Source organism: Cupressus sempervirens, chromosome 7 (assembly GCF_028749045.1).
Source record: "Cupressus sempervirens isolate cs-2001-9-10 chromosome 7, ASM2874904v1, whole genome shotgun sequence".
Taxonomy (NCBI): Eukaryota; Viridiplantae; Streptophyta; class Pinopsida; order Cupressales; family Cupressaceae; genus Cupressus; species Cupressus sempervirens.
Window position 1 is genome coordinate 858398864 of NC_143124.1, and position 20755 is coordinate 858419618.

Below are 20755 nucleotides of genomic sequence, written 5' to 3' on the forward strand. Positions count from 1 at the left end.
AAAAGTGATTTTTTACTATTTACATGTTGGAATTTATTCACTTAAATCATATACACTAACATTGATTTGATTTTGTTCAACTCTTAGGTAACATTGCTCTCTATGGATCTATCAAAAAATGAATATGAAGTTGTTGATGCAAGTCCAAACATCTTAGTCAACTCACTCCACTTGATGAAATACCTATTGATGAGTGCACAAGATCAACTTTATAGTGTTACTCTAAAATTCTTTCAGATAATGAAAACATTGCCTTATCCATTGATTATGTCAAAGAGCTAGAAATAATGAGAATGAAAGATGTTGTACACAAGGTTAAAGAAACATATACAAAAGTGGTTGCCTTCCCAAGTTTTATGGAAGAATTATATCATGACCACTTGCATAATAAAGGTCGTAATACCATTCAAATCATTGAAAAAATCTGTAATGTATTTGCACCATTATAATGAAGTGTTCTTTATGTAATTTTAACTTTGTTATCTCGAAACTTTTAAATAAGAGCTATTTAAATCATTTATAAACTCTTAAATTATGTTATAGACATGGTTTGACCTATGATGTGTTATGGTCTATGATTTATATGGTAACAGTTGTATAACTTCTTCAACCTATTTGGAATCAAACAATTCATATAGTTAAATATGATGTATTCGATATGTCATTTTAATTAATGTGGCTTCAACTCTAATTCTTTTGTAATGGTTTAGATTGCTGATTGTAATTTGTGCCATTTTCACTACAAATGAATTTATTTTTCATCTAACTCTAGAAATGGTTTAATACTATTTTTTTAAAAATGATCAACAATTATAGATTTAGTTTTAATTTTGAATAATATTATGCAAAAATGATTGCAATTTGAATTATCATATATGCCTTCCAAGTTATCCACAATTATTAAAAAAGATATTTTGTTAATAAAATGTAATTGGAAATTTGAATAATAGTATCATCAAATATTTGAATTGTAAAGACCGTATATGTCCAAGTTATACTCAATTATAGAAAAATATGCATTTTATTAGTAAAATTGTCATTTAATATGTTTACAATTAATGACCAAAATAAAAAATATTGTTTAATACATTTATTTCTATTAATGTGTGTTTCTTTTTACCAATGTGCAAAATATTTTCAAAAATCTTATATATAACAATTTTAGTTATTATACATGTCTACATGTGTTGCAGTTGCTACTAATCTAATAATGATCAATATCTTGTTCAAGACACCTATCTTCAAGACAAAAAATGTAATAGGCACCTCCAAAAAGATATTAATCAATGTATTTAATGTATGTATTATGAGAATAAATATATATAGGTTAATTCATAATCAATTGCAAATATGTTATCATCTTTAAAATGACATTACAGAAAAATCAATTTATATTAGAGTATTGCCAATTTGTTTGGTTTGTCTATGATTATACTAGATTACAAATTATACAAAAAAAATTGGGCTGATTTGAGCTTGCACTCACTAAGTCGCGATGTTTCCGGCTACTTGATATCTGTTGTGAATTATATAATCATTATTACAATTTTTTGGGGTTGTTTGCTGAACATTTTAGTAATGGCCTTTCATTCTAATTAAAGACAATTTAAGGATACTATTCTCTAATCCATTAGAATGTTCTGCCTTCTAAATGCAATTAGAATCATCCATACATTAATTCTATAAGTAAAAATATTCCAAAGATTTAAGAGTGAAACCATTCATTGTCGATTGGAAATGAAGCTTTGAAATGTAAAACTTACTGGTTGACATATACGCCCCTCCATTGGAAATCAAACACCAGTACATATCAGGAGGAAACTCCGTAGTTGAGCGTGCTCAGGTTGGAGTAGTATTGGGATGGGTGACCTCCTGGGAAGTCTCGGTGCTTCACCCCTATGAGCATCACCTAGATCCAATGAGTGCCAAGTGTTCCATTTATTCTCATGAGAGATGGATTCATGTTGAATCACTACTCATGAAACATGGGTCAATGAGTTTGACTCAAAAATTACATGGTTAAATCCTAATAACAATATCACAATTTGACTTGCTATGGAATTTACCTCCTACTTATCAATATCATGTTATGTTCTTTTTCACATGGACATCCAACAAAATCAAATGTTCTTTCAATGTGAACCATAAATGACCAAATAATAAAATATAGAGTTATACGATGCTGTGTAGCGTTGCTCTATCTAAATTATGCCATAACTTCACACCGGATTAAGCAATTTGCAATATCACGCAGGAGGCTTCTTGTCCATTAAAAAGTCAGAGCTAAAAAATACTCAGATAAATGATAATAATCTTTGAAAATTACATATGATTACAGTAAAAAAAAAAATTATCGAACAGAAACGAACAAAAAAATTCAGTCAGAACACATTTTAGCAAGGATTTACTTTTATTTAAACTTCACCACGCACTAGAAAGGATTCTCCGAAACTCTCACTACAGTGACTTCCATATAGATTATCAATGTAGGTTGCATTATCCAATATAAGCTCTAGAATTGTTTACAGATGATCGATAATAGTGAACTGCATAGCTGCCTCTCTTTGGAAGCAACACAGAAATGAAAATAATGATTAAATCCTTTGAAAGCATAAGTGATAATACCGCGTACAGAACATTCTTGAAAACCTGAGGGTTCACAAAGTTCCACTAAAACAAAATTTAAGGAAAAAAGTTCCACTAGGTCCCCGATAGGAATTTGAGATAAAAGGAGCAATATTACCCTATTTACAACTAACCAGTATGTTAGTAGAACTGTAGAACTACCACCCATTATAAATTAGCGATGATTCAAAAGTCCTGAAGTCGTATGTAAACATGTGCAAAGGATTTCATCACATGTATACTCACAAAAATAGAACAGATCTCGGAAAGTAGTAAATCTAATATTGGATTGGTTAGAATTGAACCTTTCCTCAGTTAAAAATGTTTCATTTTAAAATTACTATTCAATGAATTGATTTTGAAAATTTTAATGCAGAGACAGAAAGATGCTGCTTGCCATTAGTTCTTAAATTCATACCACAGACTCTCAAAACCCATCCATAATTCACCTCTCCAAGCAAAAATCAACATTCCGCATCAAACATGAAAATCTCACTTGGCCAAATAATAGCAGAAACTGCAATAACCTGTAGGCAGTAAAAATGAAAAATAATTAGTATTGACCATTGAATATCCTCAAAAAGTAGGTAACTAACAGATGATCGTTTTTAAACATCGCTAACGAAAAAAGTTACAAAGCAGATTGTCATCTCAAAAGGAAAATTAACGATGCTGCCATTAGTATTTTTATATATATCTTGGAAATAATCGTGTCGGTAACACGGATTAAATTTTGTTTAGAAATTTAAACTTACCAACATGGAATACACAACAGTTGCATTCAATTATATTCATTCACGAGATGCTTTTAAATGAGGTCTTTTCGAATAATAAAACCAAAATTATACCTGTATGTAACAAGGAAAATCTATGTAGCCTGTATATTTAACAATCTTCGCCGTCATTTTTTGAGGCTTTAACTCAAAACAATAGAAATTCTACCAGGCCTTTCTCTGCATATCCTTATTCAGAGAAAGGACAGACAATAATCTTATAATTCTGTTTTGCTTGTACGAACCAAATAGCCATATTTTTCTCTACGTGTTGCTTCATCTATAAAGGCAATATCTATATTGAACATGCACATTACAGGCTTATGATCACTATCTGTAATGTCCGCACATGCATTGTACCTGCATCGAATAACCAAGAAGAGGCATTATTAAACTACATAAATTAAATTCTCATGTGGAAACGTCCTAATCAAGAATAAAAGAGAAGCTTACAAACGAGTTCAGACAGGACATATGAAACAAATCACAACATTAAAGAACATGGGAGAAATTTTTAGGTCAAAGACAAAAGGTTTATAAAAACCACGGCAACTAATTTGGATCTGAAGTCCATGAGTTAGCACGATGGAATTCAGCTTGGCAATTAACATAGATATCCTTTTCTTAATCCATCAAAGCACATCTGAACATGAATAAACTACCATAAAACAGATTTCGTAGTCAAACACAAAAAAAGTAATTGCAGGCAGCTTATTTGGATCTGAATTTAATGTGTTAGAAAATAAAAGAATTTAGATTTGTTGTAAGGGCGATACTACTCAATTCAAACCCACCAAAGTAAACATTGACATGAGTTTTCAAATGTAAATTGATTTATATATTTGTTGCTCAAGTGCTTGCTAAGAGGCAAATTTCAGATTGAATTGTTAAGCTATATGAGTACTGGAAACTATGGCAGCAGTTGCTTAGCTTGAAATTGAGCAAGCCACATGACAAGAATCGATCTTATATATGGAGATACAAGACAGAATTTACCTTAGAGAAACCCAATATAAACTCTATCAAATTTGGATAGTGTCATTACTCATCCAATATCATCAACAATTTCATGCCAATGGCTCTCATGGAGCTTCCAAGAACACTAAGAGACTATTTAGATTGAAAGACTTCTATGGTGCACTGACAACTTTTCTTTCTATGAAACTTGTAACAAATTTCTTCACTTCTACACTCAGCTCAACAAGCATTCTACCACCTTAGATGCTTTTATGTGAGATAAATGGACATTATTTTGCTTCTAGATATCTCACATCCTTGTAGAGAACCATCTCATGTTGGATGTGTGTTGTTGAGATAAATTAGGAAGACATTTCAATTTAATGATGGGTTGGACGGCCTCTTGCAATTTGTATTAACTAGAAATGATGCCAGAGGAAAGGAAGTTTGTTGTGCAATAAATAAGGCATTATATCCCCCGCGCCCCCCCCCCCCCCCCCCCCCCCCCCCTGCCTATCTAGTCTTTATGTTGGGATTTGTGATATGGAAAAATAGAGTTCGCTTGCTTGTATGTGCAAGCTAGGAAACTAGGATTATTTCCACTTTAAATACTTTCGAGAGGGGACTAATCTAATTGGCTCAAGATTTCGGAAAAATAGAAAATAGCTACACAAATTTTGACAGAAGATCTGGAAAGTATAGATAGAGACTAATTTACACATGAAATTTGGAGCAGAATCGAAGGATACAGACGAACAGGATGATAGGGTACCACCAGTCTCATATTTGTGGATAGGTGTTATGTAGTTCTTTTGGTGCTTGATCTGTACCTAAATCTTCATGTTCGCCAAATATTACCTACGCATAGAAAAGATAGAACATTTTGGGTTGAAAACTCGAAAGAGGTTTGAATTGAAAGTGTGTTGTAGGTAGCAGATGTTGGATCTAAAAATTGAAATGTCTTATACCTTATTGTTGCAATGCTCTTTGAATATCACGAGTGTTAAAGCAATAACATGAATCCACAAGACCTAAAAGGAAAATCATAAACACATACTTGTGGGAAGGTTGTTGAAGCTTGTCAAAATGCTAGATCTAAAAAAGAATGCCTTGAGTGCTTGATGCTTGAACACTTGGATGGATCATATTTTTAGATGATGTAATCCAAATTAAATGATATTGGGTGTAGGAGGCCATTCATACTAAAATGGGGCCTAGGTGAGCAAGAAATTGCACAGGGATGCACTTTACAACACCATATTTAGCCACCACTTTAAAGGGAGTATGAGACTCCATGCATACCCATGGTAAAGTAGAAGAGAGTGAGAGAGAGCCATGGGCACGACTGTAAGAAGATAAGACATCACTAAGTTCAAAAGAACAAGCCCAAACCCTAGGATCTTAACTCATACAACCATGTGAAAGGGCACAAAGAACCAAACAAAGACAACAAAAGACTCTCAAAAGAGGCTAGCACTAAAAACAAAGGCTTCAAGTCAACTAGTTGAAGAAACCTCAGAAATCGAAGTGTCTCAATCACTAATATCATTCTCAAAATGTTATTGCAAAAGCACAAGAGGTCAAATGGGAAGAGCAAGAGCATACATCAATGATGAGACAAAACACCATGATCCAACCAACTAACAAGGTGTATTATAAGATGGGATTGTTGAGGAGAGAGAGCCATGGATTCCACTAGCTAGCAAGCCGTGTTATGCTAGGTGATCCACAAAAGCACACAGATTCCATTGGACAACTTGTTATTTTACGTTGTGCAATCTCTGTGAAAAAAGAGGAGGAAGATTTGAAAATAGTTTAGCAAGTTGTGTTATGTTAGTTCCACTTATCCCAAGAGAGTTTGGTGCAAAGAAAGTTGAATAGTCTAGCAAGTCATGTTATGCTAATCAACTTGTCTCGAAAATGTATTTGTGCAAAGTAAAGGTCAAATAGTCTAGGAAGTAGTGCTATACTAGTGAACAAACCCCAAGGATAACCAAGAAAAGCATTGTATGCAAGGGAGTCCACTAAAAATGGTGAAAAAGGGTAACCAAGCAAAGCATTGTATGCAAGAAAGTCCACTAAAAATGGTGCAAAAGAATAACCAAGAAAAGCATCGCATGCAAGAAAATTTGCTAAATTGATGCAAAGGATAATCAAGCAAAGTGTTTTATGCAAGGCAATTTGCTAAAATTGGTGCATAGCATTAGTAGGCAAAGGATTTAATGCAAGACAATCTGCTAAAAATGGTGCGAAGGATAACCAAGAAAAGCACTGCATACAAGGAAAATCACTAAAAATGGTCCAAAGAATAACTAACCAAAGCATTGTATGCAAGAAAAATGGCTAAAAACAGCACAAAGATAACCAAGTTAAGCATTGTATGCAAGGCAATTCGCTGAGTCAAATAGGCTACCAAGTTCTGTTATGCTAGGAAACTCATCCTGAAAACAAACTTTGAAAAGAGATAACAAAACAAAGCACGTTGATCACAAGGAGATCCCACAAAATTTGAAGAAATATAATCAAACAAAGCATGTTGTTCATACAAAAACCTTGCCATAATTGAAACAAATAGGCCACGTATATGGCCTCCTCCTTAAGATGGCAACATAGAGCTATGGTAGCATCTTAAGGAGAAGAAGAAGAAGAAGAAATACCTTCAACACCAACTAAATATACTTAAAGAAACAATGTACATATGACCCTGGCCAAGGAGAAATAACTATTATGAGGCAAGAAAGATTATGTTTCCCATAAAGTAAGATTTGTATATGAAACCCTAATACCATGCAAAACAAAGAGCTTTCAATATGGAAAGCTACTAAGGCTACATAGTGTGGAGCAACATAATTGACATAATCCTGGTAGGAATGTCCCCAAAGGAGATGGTCATAACCATGCAACATGAGTCAACATAGTGGAATTCACAACTTCAAGCATAAGATAGACAATCAACATGCTACAACATATCTTTTAATTATCACAAAATCAAAGATCTACATCAAATTGGTCTGCAACTTAAATATTACATACTTTCGGCATACATGCCTAATTACAATAGAAAATCTGATCTAAAACCCTAGCCCTAACTTTCCAAAGGTTATCCTTTTGATTCTACCTCCGCTCCCCCTCTTCCAAACCAAGACCAAATGCCCAAATAATTAGAGCCTTTGCAAGATCTAAGTCATCCCAAAACAGTTACATTCTCCAAGAGAGAAAACATAATACAGAAATATAGTTCTGGTCCCAAATCGTAAGAATATCCCTTAATTTGATAAAATGTGAACAATGATCCAAGAGACGTATCTCCAAGGACCCGAGAACCTTGAGATATGTGCCGATGAACTTCCCTGATCTAGAGACAACTTCAGAAGATCAGAAAACATAAATTGGCAATGTAACTATTAAGCATAGGAGGAGGTTGTTGAGTTTGGAGAGTTGGAATCGTTGTTGGCATGCAAATTGTCATTGATGTCAACATATGTTCAAGAGTTTTAGAGAGGAGATAGACAAATTCAGATTTTGTGTGCTACAAGTTGGTGATCGAAACCATATAGAAAACATACGACATTCTTGAGTATGTAAGCTTGGATATGTGTTGCAGGGTGAGTGTAGACCTTATGTCTACGATCACAGCTCTTTATGTGATGGTTTGCACGAGTTATAGTTGTTTTGGTAAAGACTGGTTGTAGGCCAGTGACAGAGAATTATGCCAAAGGTGGTTGCAATATTTTGCGTATAACATGTTGACAAGCTGGACTTAAGGATTGCAAGCATAATGCATGGTAGAAGACTTGCAATAGTGCATGTTTTGGGATTTGTGCGTCACTTGGATCATGTTGTGATGATTGCTAGCGTGTGGTGTATGGATGATTGTTGTGGAAGCCAACATGATGATGTAGCATGTTGATTGGATTGGTGAGCGTTATTGTGGATCATGGCGCATATTGTAATTATTAAATAATTGTAAAAGATGTTGTGTGCATCTTAGTGTGGGTCTATTTTATTGCTTCTGCATTGGAGAAGACTTAACAAGTCAACCTGATTGCTTGGTTGTAACTCGTATAAAGGAAAGTATTTTCCTTGGTTGTAATGTGTGGAATGATTACTATGTGTGCAAGCCTTGATGCTGGATGCTAGAGCGGAGTTGAAGGTTTGTCCGATGCTTTGGTAAGAGGTATGAGTAGGATTTGTTACCATTCCTAAGTGTGCTTCATTGGAACTGTTAACACAAGTGTGTTGTCATCAATTACTTCATTATATGGATTTGTAAATCCTTGAAGGTCAGTTTAACCTTCACATCTCAAATAGTGAGTCTTCTTGAAGGTGGATTTAACCTTATCTCTTTGGGCATTGTGCTTTGGCAGTGAGCCTTTTATTCTCATCACCTCCTAACAGGGTCAGAACCTTCTAATAAGGGTTCAGTCCTTTAACAAAGGCAGATTGACTAAATGCAGTGCATCAACTCCTAAATAGGGACATTTTCATATTTAGTCCATGATCTTGTGGGTATCATCCCAACTAGGATTTTTCCCTTAACAAGGTTTTCCTCGAAAAACAAAAATCTGTGTTATGGTGTTGGCTTTTATCTTGTTATACATTGTCATATTCTTTGTTGGTGATTTGATTAAGAAGTTTGAAGTTTATGATTATTGCATGCAATTGACTCACCCCTTCCCACCCGTCTGCCATCCCCTCCCCTTTCAATTGTGTGGTGTGGACTATTATTACTAATAGTAATGTGTAGAACAAAATATTCTAGCCAAGAATCCACTAGACATCTTCTAATAACTAATAGATCAATGTGTGATCCTAGACATAGATAAAGAATGATGTCCAAAATATATTCTAAGATTCGCAACAACAAATGATCCCAATTGAAGGTTTGCTATTGAAAACACAAGAACTAGAAAACATGAACACAACTAAAAGAAATTATTTTTGGGTGATACAAGATTGCCAACGACCCAAGGATTCTCCTACATCAATAATAGGCGAAGGGAGTGCTAATGCACAATGTTTTTTATATTAAGAATATGAATAAGACATCTATCCAGCAAATCTTGAAAAATATGTCTAGATTCAATGGAATGAGAGAGACTGTTAATTAAGATGAAAAAGACAATGCATACCATAATTATTTTAATTTTGATTCTTTGAAAAGTGGCGAAAAGGCAATTTAATATTTTTATCATATTTAAGCACCGTTACGGGGAGACTTGTCCCCCCCCCAGGGAAACACGTCTCAAAGACTTATTGCGTGTCCAGAGACCTCAAATAAGTTTAGAGACTTCATGACAAAGTCTCCTGGAGTCTCCGAATCTAAAAAGTGAAGTCTCTTGATTAAAAAAAAAGTACAAAATATAATATTAAATTATTTTATGTATTTTGGCCCTCATTTTAATGTTTTTTAATGCAAAAATTAAAATCAATGACAATCTTAATGATTTAATCATTTTAATATTTTATTTAATAAATTAAAAAACATTAAAAACACTTCAAGATTTTTTTATTTTTATTCCAAAATCCAACCCAACCAGCAATAATTAGAAATATTAAAAATTTTATTGAGATCGTAACATGGAATCCAACATGGTGAGTGATGATATTTTGGAAAGCATGATAGCTGAAGAGCTTGAGATGGATGATAACAACCTTGTGGAGTAGATGATAGTATTATCATCATACTAGATACTAGATAGATTTCTGATTTTTGTTTATAGTATTAATTTTTTTTCATTTTTGTTTGCATATAAGTGATTTAGCATTAAACTATATTTTTTGAATTTAAAATTTGAATATGTAATGATAATCTCAATGATTATTAATCTGATATGATGATGATCATATGTAATATTCATAAATCAGATATGACTATGAGATACAGTTATGTGATTATGTGAGTTTTGAACCATTAGACTCTATTAATGGGGCAGTACTATTAGTATTTACTTTAGTCTTTTAATTTTACAGTTTTACTAATTTGTATTTAGTATTAGACTCTTTAAACTATTAAGAAAAAATTGTCGTCTCTAAGTACCCCCATCTCCTATTTTTGAAAATAGGAGTATCAGAGACCTCCAAGTCTCCCTGTCTCCGGGTAACCTTGTATATAAGTCTCCAAAAGATTTGTTTTGCTAAAGCCAAACACTCATTGCCTGGAGGTTGAAAGTTTATTTTTGTGGTAAGCAAGTTTGTAAAGGTGGAGGGCTAGAATTTGAAGTAGGACCATCAGTTCTGTTAGGTCTTTTCTCTCATTCTTTAGGTAAGAAACAAGCGACTGAATTAGCTTGAAGAAGAATACAAACAATATTTTCTTTATGTGCAAATCTTAAGCCTTGTGTAGTGCATTCTGTGGGAAAAGGGTCTACAAGGAGTTAAATTCTCTATTTCATTTCCCAAGAACTTGTCCTCTATAGCCTTGCTTAGAGATAATGTCATAACTTACCTCATAATATGTCTTTAGTATGGAGGGTTGAAGGCTTGTATCTTGAGCTTTATGGAGTTTGTGTAGGGATGGGTAGTAGGAGGATTGATCTCCATAGAGAAATTCTTCATCATTATTCAATCCCCTTTACCAGGTTGAGAAGTAGGCTCATCTAAACATTAATCTTGATTCATTTCTTAAACTTATGCTAGAAAATAGACCATCATTTTGATTTGAAATATTTTAATGGTGAAGATAAGATTTTGGAGAATAAAAAGGATTTAGAGTGATTGAAGAGCTTAAATTAACATGTTTAGCTTGTCCCTCTTACACCAAGATATTTTTGTGAGGAGACAATCTATTACTACTTTTGAATGTTGCATCTCTTTCGAGAGATCATTATAGGAGTATGATTCTATTCTCATTTACAAAAGATAGCCTAGTAGAGGTATCATTGTTGTTCATTTCGGTATCGTTTGTACGATTATCACTTTCTACAAAAGCTCTTATGATATCTACACAATTTTTTGTGCATTTCCTTAAGAGTGCTACCATTAAACAACATGCAACATGGATGAAAGCTTTGAGAAATGAATTGCAAGTAGGGAATATCTTTGAAATTCTAATGATGCCATATGGAAGAGTGTCATTAATAAATGCAAGCAACATGAAGTGGAAGAAGTCATTATCCAACAAATTATTTTGATAAATATAACTAATGAGTAATGAAGTCACGTATGTGTAAGCTAAAACAATTGTACGTCATTGACTACGACTTACAAAATTGTGACTTTAGGCAATATTGCATGAGATCTCTCTCTCCTCTCAGCAATAGGGGAAGCTCCCTTCTTATCGTAGGTGGCTTCAATAGTAACTTAACTGAAATTACAAAAATGATGGTTCTCTTGATCAATTCTTCTTTTTTCAAGAATGATTTGCATACAACTTTCCAATTTAACAAAAAGTGCCTTATTACTACAATAATACCGGTGACCCCAGAATTGACATAAGAACAAGGAGCAGTAGTTTACTTTTTATATTTTGTGAAACAAAAACATGAACCCAATGTCTATTGCATTTGTCTCGAATGAAGACTCAAGAAGAATAACCAGTAAGGCACAAAGTCTCTTACTAGATACTCTCAAATTCAATAGAAACACTTACAATTGAAGCCCAAAGTCTTCAAATCTAAGTGATTACAGCCACTATTATCTATTACAATTTTCCCTCCTACAGCACAAAGTCTTTGAAATTTCAAATTGATTTTGAATGCAATAGGCAGCTCAAAGTTTGCACAATTAAATTCAAATCACTCTTGATCAAAGCTCCAAAACTCACATTTAATATGCAGAAAATGTCGTCACATCACACCTTGAATCAACACAAAGTTAGAAATCATGTTGCCTCTTTTATTGATAGCAATTTAGATTTACATCCAAGCACAAAGTCTTAGAGTGCACATATAAATTGGCAGAATTTTCTTGCCTTGCCAAAAGATGGTTATTTACAATGAGCTCTCTCCTATATATAGGAAAATAGGAGAGAGAAAGGTGGAGGGAAAAGGGGAAATTCTCAAACACCTTGACTTATTCTCTAACAAACTTCTAACTAACTAATTTGACTTATTCAAAGTTGCATGCCTAATGCAATTGCAACTTGACTACATGAGCTGATTGTACAGGGACATGTTATCTTGTAGTTACAACATTATTGCTCTCTACAAGTAATCTTCCTATTGCTATTTATTTAAAGCATATGAAAATTTTGAATCCTTGAGCCCAGCTAGACGACTAAGCAATGTGATAAGTCATTGATCACCTCCTTGAACTCTGACCTCTGCATGCCTTTAGGGGAAGATTGGGCAGTAAGAACTATCTTCATTTCACCGCTCCAAGGCTTTTTGTCTAGTGATTCTTGTGACAAATGGAGTGTGAGGAACATGAAAAATCCAATCAATAGTGTTTGGAATAAAATTAATGATGGTATTGTCGTCTTGGTCCCTGAAAGTTCTAGATGTTGCATCGAAATGTCTGGTACATGCAAGGATGAACTTGGGTTCATGAGCCGCCAAAGGAAAAGGTAGATAGCAAATGAATATGACTTTGTTTGATCCAAATCATATTCTTATTGCCTTCAACATTGACTCTTATGAGAAAATATTCCATATTCATGTGCGCTACATCTGTATCTCGAACCTCATCACTATAGGAAGTTACTTGTGATGGTGGGATGGAGTCGTGGTATTGGTCATATTGGTACTTCATCTTTTTCTTATCTTTTCCTTTTGCTGATGCAAGTTCTTTTGACATTGCAGATGTTAGAGTTATAACTATAAGCAGATGTTGAATTGATGTTCTCAGAAAATCATAGTATGACTATAAGCAAATCATATTATACATACATGCATGCATACATATATATACACACATAAATACACACACACACACACACACACATATATAAAATATGATATATTCAGAGTTCGTACTTTATCATAAATCAATGGTGGATCTGATTTACTGTATTTGCTTTTTGACTTGTCTGCACAATATTCTTAGTCATGTCCGATCGAACAATGTATTGAGAAGGCACTAAAAGTCAAGAAAGTGACTTATTATTATGATTGGGCCTTATATTGCCGTGGATCTTAAGGCATACTATTGTTATGAAATTGTAACAATATGATTATGGTTGTTAACTAATGCTAAGGGGCATGGCTACGTAAGATCATGACCCTACGTGGCTCATGCCACGTAAGGGCCATGCCCTTGCGTTGTCATGCCCCTTCACCAACATATACATGTCGTGCAAGAAAATCAGAAAGGACATCAATAACATTGAAAATCTCTTGTATGCATTTATTTTTCACACATATATTCAGCAATAAATCCTCTTTAGTGAATACAACATAATTCTGAATATTTAGAAATAGAATATGAGAGAAAGTTAATATATCTACAAAGGAACTATCATCAACCTATAGATTGAAGAAGAATCCATTTGTATTTACAAATCAAATTGAATCTGAAATATATCTATCTCTATCTGTAGATAGAGGTTAAAATTTCCTTAACATGGTACCAGAGCCTCGTTGGTAGATAGAGGTTAAAGCAAATTGTGAAAACATTTTCAAAAGTTCCTGAATTATTTAAAATATTCAAAAGCACAATCATTGTGAACGGAGTCAAGTTAGAAGGTAGACCTGATGGAGCATCAAATTTTGTATCTTGGAGAATTTGAATCATGATCATTCTTAGAGAACTCTAATTAAAACATGTGGAAGAAAACAAAACTATGCTTGAAAGTGAGTCAAATAAAACAATATGGAAAATACACAACAACAAAGCTATGAAAATTATAATTGATTATGTGAAAGATCACATTCTTCCAATTATAGAAAAAGCAACAACCACATATGAGATGTTCAAGACTATTCAAAATTCATATGAAATAAAAAATACAATTAAATTGCTTATCCTAAAAACACAACTCCTTCATATTAAGATGAACAAAGGAGAAACCGTCACATCACATTTCATGAGAATATCAAAATTAAGAGATCAGATTTCTACTCTCGAAAATATTGTAGCTGATCAAGAGTTATCATTGATAGCTCTTAAAGGGTTACCCACTACACGGGGATCCTTCATTCAAGGGGTAATTGCTCGGCCTACTCTAACAAAATTTGATCAACTCAAGAATGATTCTACTCAAGAAGAATCACAATTGGTTACAAGAGGGATCATTCCTAATAAAGAAGAGGAAATTCAAGCCTTACATGCAAACTCAAACAATAAAAGGAAGAGACACTTTAAGAAACGAGGAAAGAAAAATCAAAACTATAAGAAAAGAGATTTGTCAAAAGTTGAATGCTACAAATGTGATAAATTTGGACATACTCACATGTATTGTCCAGAAAGAAAGAAAGCCCTTGCAAACATATATGAAGTCAAGGAAGCAAAAAAATCACTATTTTTCCTTGCCTAAGCAAGTGAGTTAAACTCCAAAAAGAATGCCTGGATAATTGATAGCGAAGCATCTAGACACGTAATCGGATTTAGAGATCAGTTTGAAACCTTCGAAGGACACTCAACTGAAGAAGTCACAATAGGAGACAACTCAACTTACCTTGTGAAAGGAATTGGAACCTCTTCAGTTCAACTGAAAACTGGAGTTACTCTACAACTTAAAGATATTCTATTTGTACCACGTATCAAGAGAAACCTAGTCTCTATTATGGGCCTAGTAGATCAAGGGTATCGCATCACCTTCCAAGATGATAAGGTTCTATCCTTACAAATATAAAAAATGCGATCTCTATTGGATTTAGAGACGAAAGTCTATATAAACAATATAACTCTCAAAACCTAGACTTAAATCATGTAGTTATAAGGAAAAATGAGATATGGTACAAAAGACTAGGTCACCTGCATTTCCGTGCTCTACCCTCCATAGAGAAGATTGTGAAAGGCATACCTAACCTAAAATTTGAACATGATGGAACATCTAAAGGATGTGCATTAGGAAAGAACTCCAAAACATCTTTCCCTCACAGTGAGCATAAATCGAAGATTGCACTTGAACTCATTCATACTGACTTGTGTGAACCAATGTCAATACCTTCCCTAGGAGTATACTTGTATTATATCATCTTTGTTGATGACCATTCTAGGAAAACCTAGATCTATTTCTTGAAACTGAAAGAGTCAAATGAAGTTTTGTCTAAATTCAAAGAGTTTAGAGCCTTAGTCAAAAATCAAACCAAGAAGAAAATTAAAATCCTAAGATCTGACAATGGAGGAGGATATACTTCTAAAAACTTTAAAGAGTTTTGCATATCTATTGGGATTAAGAGGGAGTATATAATACCATATAGTTCTCAAAAGAATGGAGTAGCCAAAAGGAAGAACAAAACTATTATTGAATTAGCTAAGGCCATGATGCACAATCAAAATCTTCATATAACATTCTAGATTGAAGCCTTCAATACCACAATATACATTCAAAACATATGCTCTCATTCATTTTCAGAAAATATAACACCTAAAGAAGTCTTCTCAGGAATCAAACCTAATCTAAGTCACCTAAGAATCTTTGGGTGCCCTGTGACATGCCCTAAGAATCTTTGATCATGCCCTTACGTTGTCATGTCCCATCACCAACACATACATGTCATGTAAGTAAATCAGAAAGGACATCAATAACATCGGCAATCTCCTATATGCATTTGATTTGCATACATATATATTTAGTAATAAATCCTCTTCAGTGAATACAACAAATTCTGAATATTTAGAAATAGAATATCGGCGGCAGTTAATATATCTACAAAGGAACTATCATCAACCTACAAATTGAAGAAGAATCCATTAGTATTTACAATTCAAACTGAATCAGAAATAAATCTATCTCTATCTGTGATCTTACATTCCTTAACAACAGTGTGATGTACCCATGCAACTGTTATATGAAAGTTCCATAGTGTAAGAACATCAGCATATGAGGAGTCCATAGCAAGATTTTGCTATGTAAAAACACGGATTTTGGCAAAGTACGAATAGGGTAAGTGTATGGGATGATTGCAAATAGTGAATGAGAAAATGGGTTAAGCTCTGAATGGTTCAAAAATGAGAAAAAAAACCCAAAAATGGGTTTTCTTTAGTGCGTAACATGTGTGGACAGCAAGCTTTAAAATGTGCAAATGAGGAGTAAAGTATAGTGAAATGGAAGCGAAGCATGCTTTAATAGGTGTAAGTCATGCTATTTATCCAACAAGCATGTAGAAAATTCTTTTTCAACCATAGGGAAGCCATATGAAGGTATATGAAATGCATGATGGTGTACTTAGAGAAGTAGATAGAAGAATAGAAGAAGCAACATGACATAAACAAAACAAAATGCAAATCTGAAAAATATAAAACAAAAGATTTGCGACAGCACTTAGCAAAAATAAAACTTTAAAATTTGCCTTAAGAAAAATACAAGGGAAACTTAGCTCTCTGAAAATAAATCCAAGAGATTTTGGATTTAAATTTGTTAAAGAGAGCAATACTTATAAAGATTTCAATATGCAATCCTCATGAATAGTCAAGGTTCAAATTTGGACAAGTGTAGATGATTTGAGAGATAAATGCACAAAAAAATGCAACAAACTTTGACCAAGCAATGCCATATGCAAATGCATTTAAAAATGGCATCTAAGGCATCATTTTTGGCTTGAAAATGATGAAGAACAAGCTGGAAATAAAAAATACATACCCTAAACACCTCCTTGGAATGATTGGAAGCCAAGAACCATCAAGAAATGCAACATTTTTGGGAAAAGATGTGCCCTCAATGGGCTGTTTTTGACCAAATGCATTTAGCATGTGACATGCAATCACTCCCAAAATTGCCAATTGTGAAAAAAGCCCAAAAATACCTTGTATTTTGGTTTTAAAATGACTTTTTTGAAGGATTACATGTGCCAATGTGTTGCTAATACATGGATGTACTTTTGGGGAACATTTGCATGTGAAAAAGATGCACAAAAGCCCTCCAAATCCACGCTGCAAGTGAAAAACGGGATTTCTTTGAGCAAATACACGTATTAAAATGCATGCAATGTGTTAGAAAATCGCCAGCATGCCTCTTATATGCAAACGCTGCCCTTGGACACATTTTTGGGGAGCAAAAACATGTTTAAAAAGTCATGCAATGAGGCAAAAAATTGCCACTTTGTGCTTTTAATAAGAGACTTAGTGCAAAATGCACTTTTCAAGGTCAATTACATGTCTTAAAAGGCATGTAATTGTGTCAAAAATCGCCACCTTGTGTTTTATGGTTTTGAAAGTCACTTAAATGCACTTGATGACCATTTGCATGTATTTTAAAGACATGCAATTAGGCTAAAAATTGTCACTTTGGCTTAGGCTAGGTAGAAATGGATTTTTAAATATTGCATACACATGCAATTGGGTCCAAAATTGCAACTTTTTTCTGAGTGAAAACTCACCTTAGACATGCATTTACATGTTATAAAAATATGCAATGGGTTAGAAAAACTCCATTTAGATGCATTAATATAATTAAAATAAACTTATTCATGCAACAACATATATAAATGGGTTAGAATTTGCCACTTACATTGATTTAATCAGTTTTAAATATGCAAATGCATTTTAAAAACCCACTTAACACATTAAAAATGTGCTATTGCATTGAAGAAGTACATTTAAATTAATGTTGGTACTTACATTTTATTGGAAGTGGGTTTTCAAATAGTGATTTGCATGTTGATATATGTAATGAGTAATAAAAACCACACTTAACACATTAAAATGCCTTATGTAACTAAATTTAATATCTAACTATAGTCTTTAATAAATAAACATGAAAAATAGTCTTGAAATAGACTATCTTCATAAAACATTAAAAAACTATGGTCAAATCAACATAGAATGAGATGAAATTTTAATATGGATAACGAAATCCACTTTAGATATTAAATATAATTCCACTTTTATGAGGATTTTTAATCAAGATATGCAGTTGTCTTGAAAAACCCTACTTTCAACTTTATAACTTGAGCTAGACAACTCCAATTTCAACCTAAGTTAGCTTGAATTGAGCAGAATTCCAAGGGCTATTCACCTAAGGAAAAACAAGACTAAAGACTATTTAAAACACACAGAAAAACAAATAAAAAACATGAAAGTTTGCCAGAAATCGAATGATTGCAGTCAAAGAAGGATAACTCTTACTAGCAAACAATTTGGGATTCAACTCGATGGAAACCTTCAAAAGAACACATAGATGGAGTAACAAAAAGTACAATTTAGGGATAACAAATTGTCTTTACAACGCTTCATCCATGGATTTAAACTAAGAGGATGCACCTACGAATCCATAAGAAAATTGCATAGGGTTGTCTCAATTTTGTGAAGTCAAAATTGAGGACAACAATTCGCTCTAACTGGGAAATGTACCTTGTTTATTCTTAGAAACAATAAGGAATGTAGAGTCCAGACCTCTAAGTGTCTTTAACTACTCCATTGGGCTATGAGCTAGGTGACCAAAAACAAAAAGACTTAGACACAACTCACGCTGAACAAACCTAGCTTAAAACAAACTTATGCAAGTGCACTTATTAAAAACAAAGAAAAACCTACCTAATCAAAACTAGTTGATAATGTAAATTTTAGATGAAACCATTTATTGGTTCGATAAAATAGCTACCTTTTTTCAGCAGCTTGTAGTAGCTGGCATGTTCACGGGCAACTTCATATAGATGGAACATGAACAATTGGAGCAATGATTTCAATGCTTGATGATAAATCAATTTACCTTTTTAAGATGAATCATATGTATTGCTGCTCCAAGATAGGTTCATGAATTGAAATTGCTCCTGCTGAACTGAACATGCTTCTTTGACTTCTTCTTTAATGGTATCTTCATGTTCAGGTACATGTGGAATGTATAGATTTTCGTTGGCCTCCAACCAAACCAAATGTCTTATTGGATATCCCCTTGATCAAATAAATTTCAGACTCTTTTTGCCAACAACAACTTGCTTGACTGATTCATCAATCACTTGTACCTCAGGCTGATTGGGAAAACCATGCTCATGCATTTTTGGTAATGACCTGAATGCATTGCATACTTCCACATGTTTCTCACAAACTTCTGACTTGGGAAAGTCTTTATTGTGTATTAGAAATTCCTTTTCAAGCTGTGGGGTAGGGCATTCATGCAAAGTGCAGCCAAGTTCATGACCTTGAGGCACAAATACATCATTTTTAGCTTGATAAAGACTTGCTGGAATGTCCACTTTTATGACATGATCATTTTGAACATTGGAAGAAAAACTTTCCTTCCTCAACTTGTCATCACCGACCTTTTGAGACTGCGTGAACTAGATATGAGATTCGTTAGCTATGTCTTCTTCCTTTTCTTGAAAGAGAATAGTAGGGTTACTAGCTTCAGATATAGGATGTTGTGTTGCTACCTTTACTGATGGTGCCTCAATGAAAAGCTTTTTTGGTGGTGAAACTAACATTTGTTGATTCTCACCAACAAGATTATGAGCAACACTATGAAGAAGCGTCCTTGGTACATCTTTGTGAGCAACGAAGAACATGTCTTGAGCTATTTCTTTTTGAGGGCAAGAAACTCATTTGCTAACCTATGCATTGCAAGATGTGTCCTTGTGATGGAAGAAAATGAATTAGAAGGATGATAGCTTTCCTCAAACCCACTTGCCTCAATGCTTATGTTTTCAACAAGAATAAGATCATCTTCAATTTCAATTGCTAATGTTTGTGCAATTGCAAGAGTAGCTGAGGCCTCTCTTCTTAATAGAAAACTGACTTAAGGAATTTGAGCATTGACAAAGAAACATTTCAAATTTGCAATTGTAGGTTGATCAACATATGGGATTCTTTGTGTCGATTTTGTTGAAATAAGAAACGAATTCATGCATAGGCATTTGAGATGCCTTCTTTAGCTGAGTGAGTTGAGCCAACAATACATGACCGTCTTCGGGAGGTTTAAATCTTTCTTCAAAATTGGTTATGAGAATAGCCCAACTTGTGATAGCACATGGTGGTAAATGGTAAAACTAGTCAACAATCATGCCTTAGAGAGTTCCCACGAACAACCTTACACACACGTCCTCATATCCAATACCATGAACACCGCATGCCGTGTAGAATGCACCAACATGTTCGTCAGGATGTTGTTGTCCATCACTGAAGAACTTTGGAAAATTCTTCCATGAGCCATCAGGAAGAGCATGTAGAGGTAGAGCTAGATTCAATGGTCCAAAAGCATTTCCCCTAGGACCTTGAGCCATTTACATGTCCTTGCTAAAAGCTTGGAACAACCATAGAAAATAAAATTACAACAAATATTTACAACAAAAAAGGACACGGGTATGCTTGAAATGAAAACATGAGGCTTTTGAATGCATGTTGTATCCCCTGCAGAGTCACCA

The 20755-nt window shown here is 33.8% G+C and overlaps 1 protein-coding gene across 1 annotated transcript in view; it reads right to left on the minus strand.

The window, feature by feature from the left end:
• Positions 1–2476: 2476 nt before the first annotated feature.
• LOC149550159 (type II inositol polyphosphate 5-phosphatase 15-like) overlaps positions 2477–20755 on the minus strand; it is a 155503-nt gene continuing 137224 nt past the window's right edge. The window contains exons 11-12 of the mRNA XM_089793276.1: positions 3474–3758; positions 2477–3152 (exon numbers count right to left, since the gene is read on the minus strand). Of these exons, the coding sequence (XP_089649402.1) occupies positions 3617–3758 (142 nt within the window). The 3' untranslated portion in view covers positions 2477–3152; positions 3474–3616. The remainder of the gene's footprint in view (positions 3153–3473; positions 3759–20755) is intronic.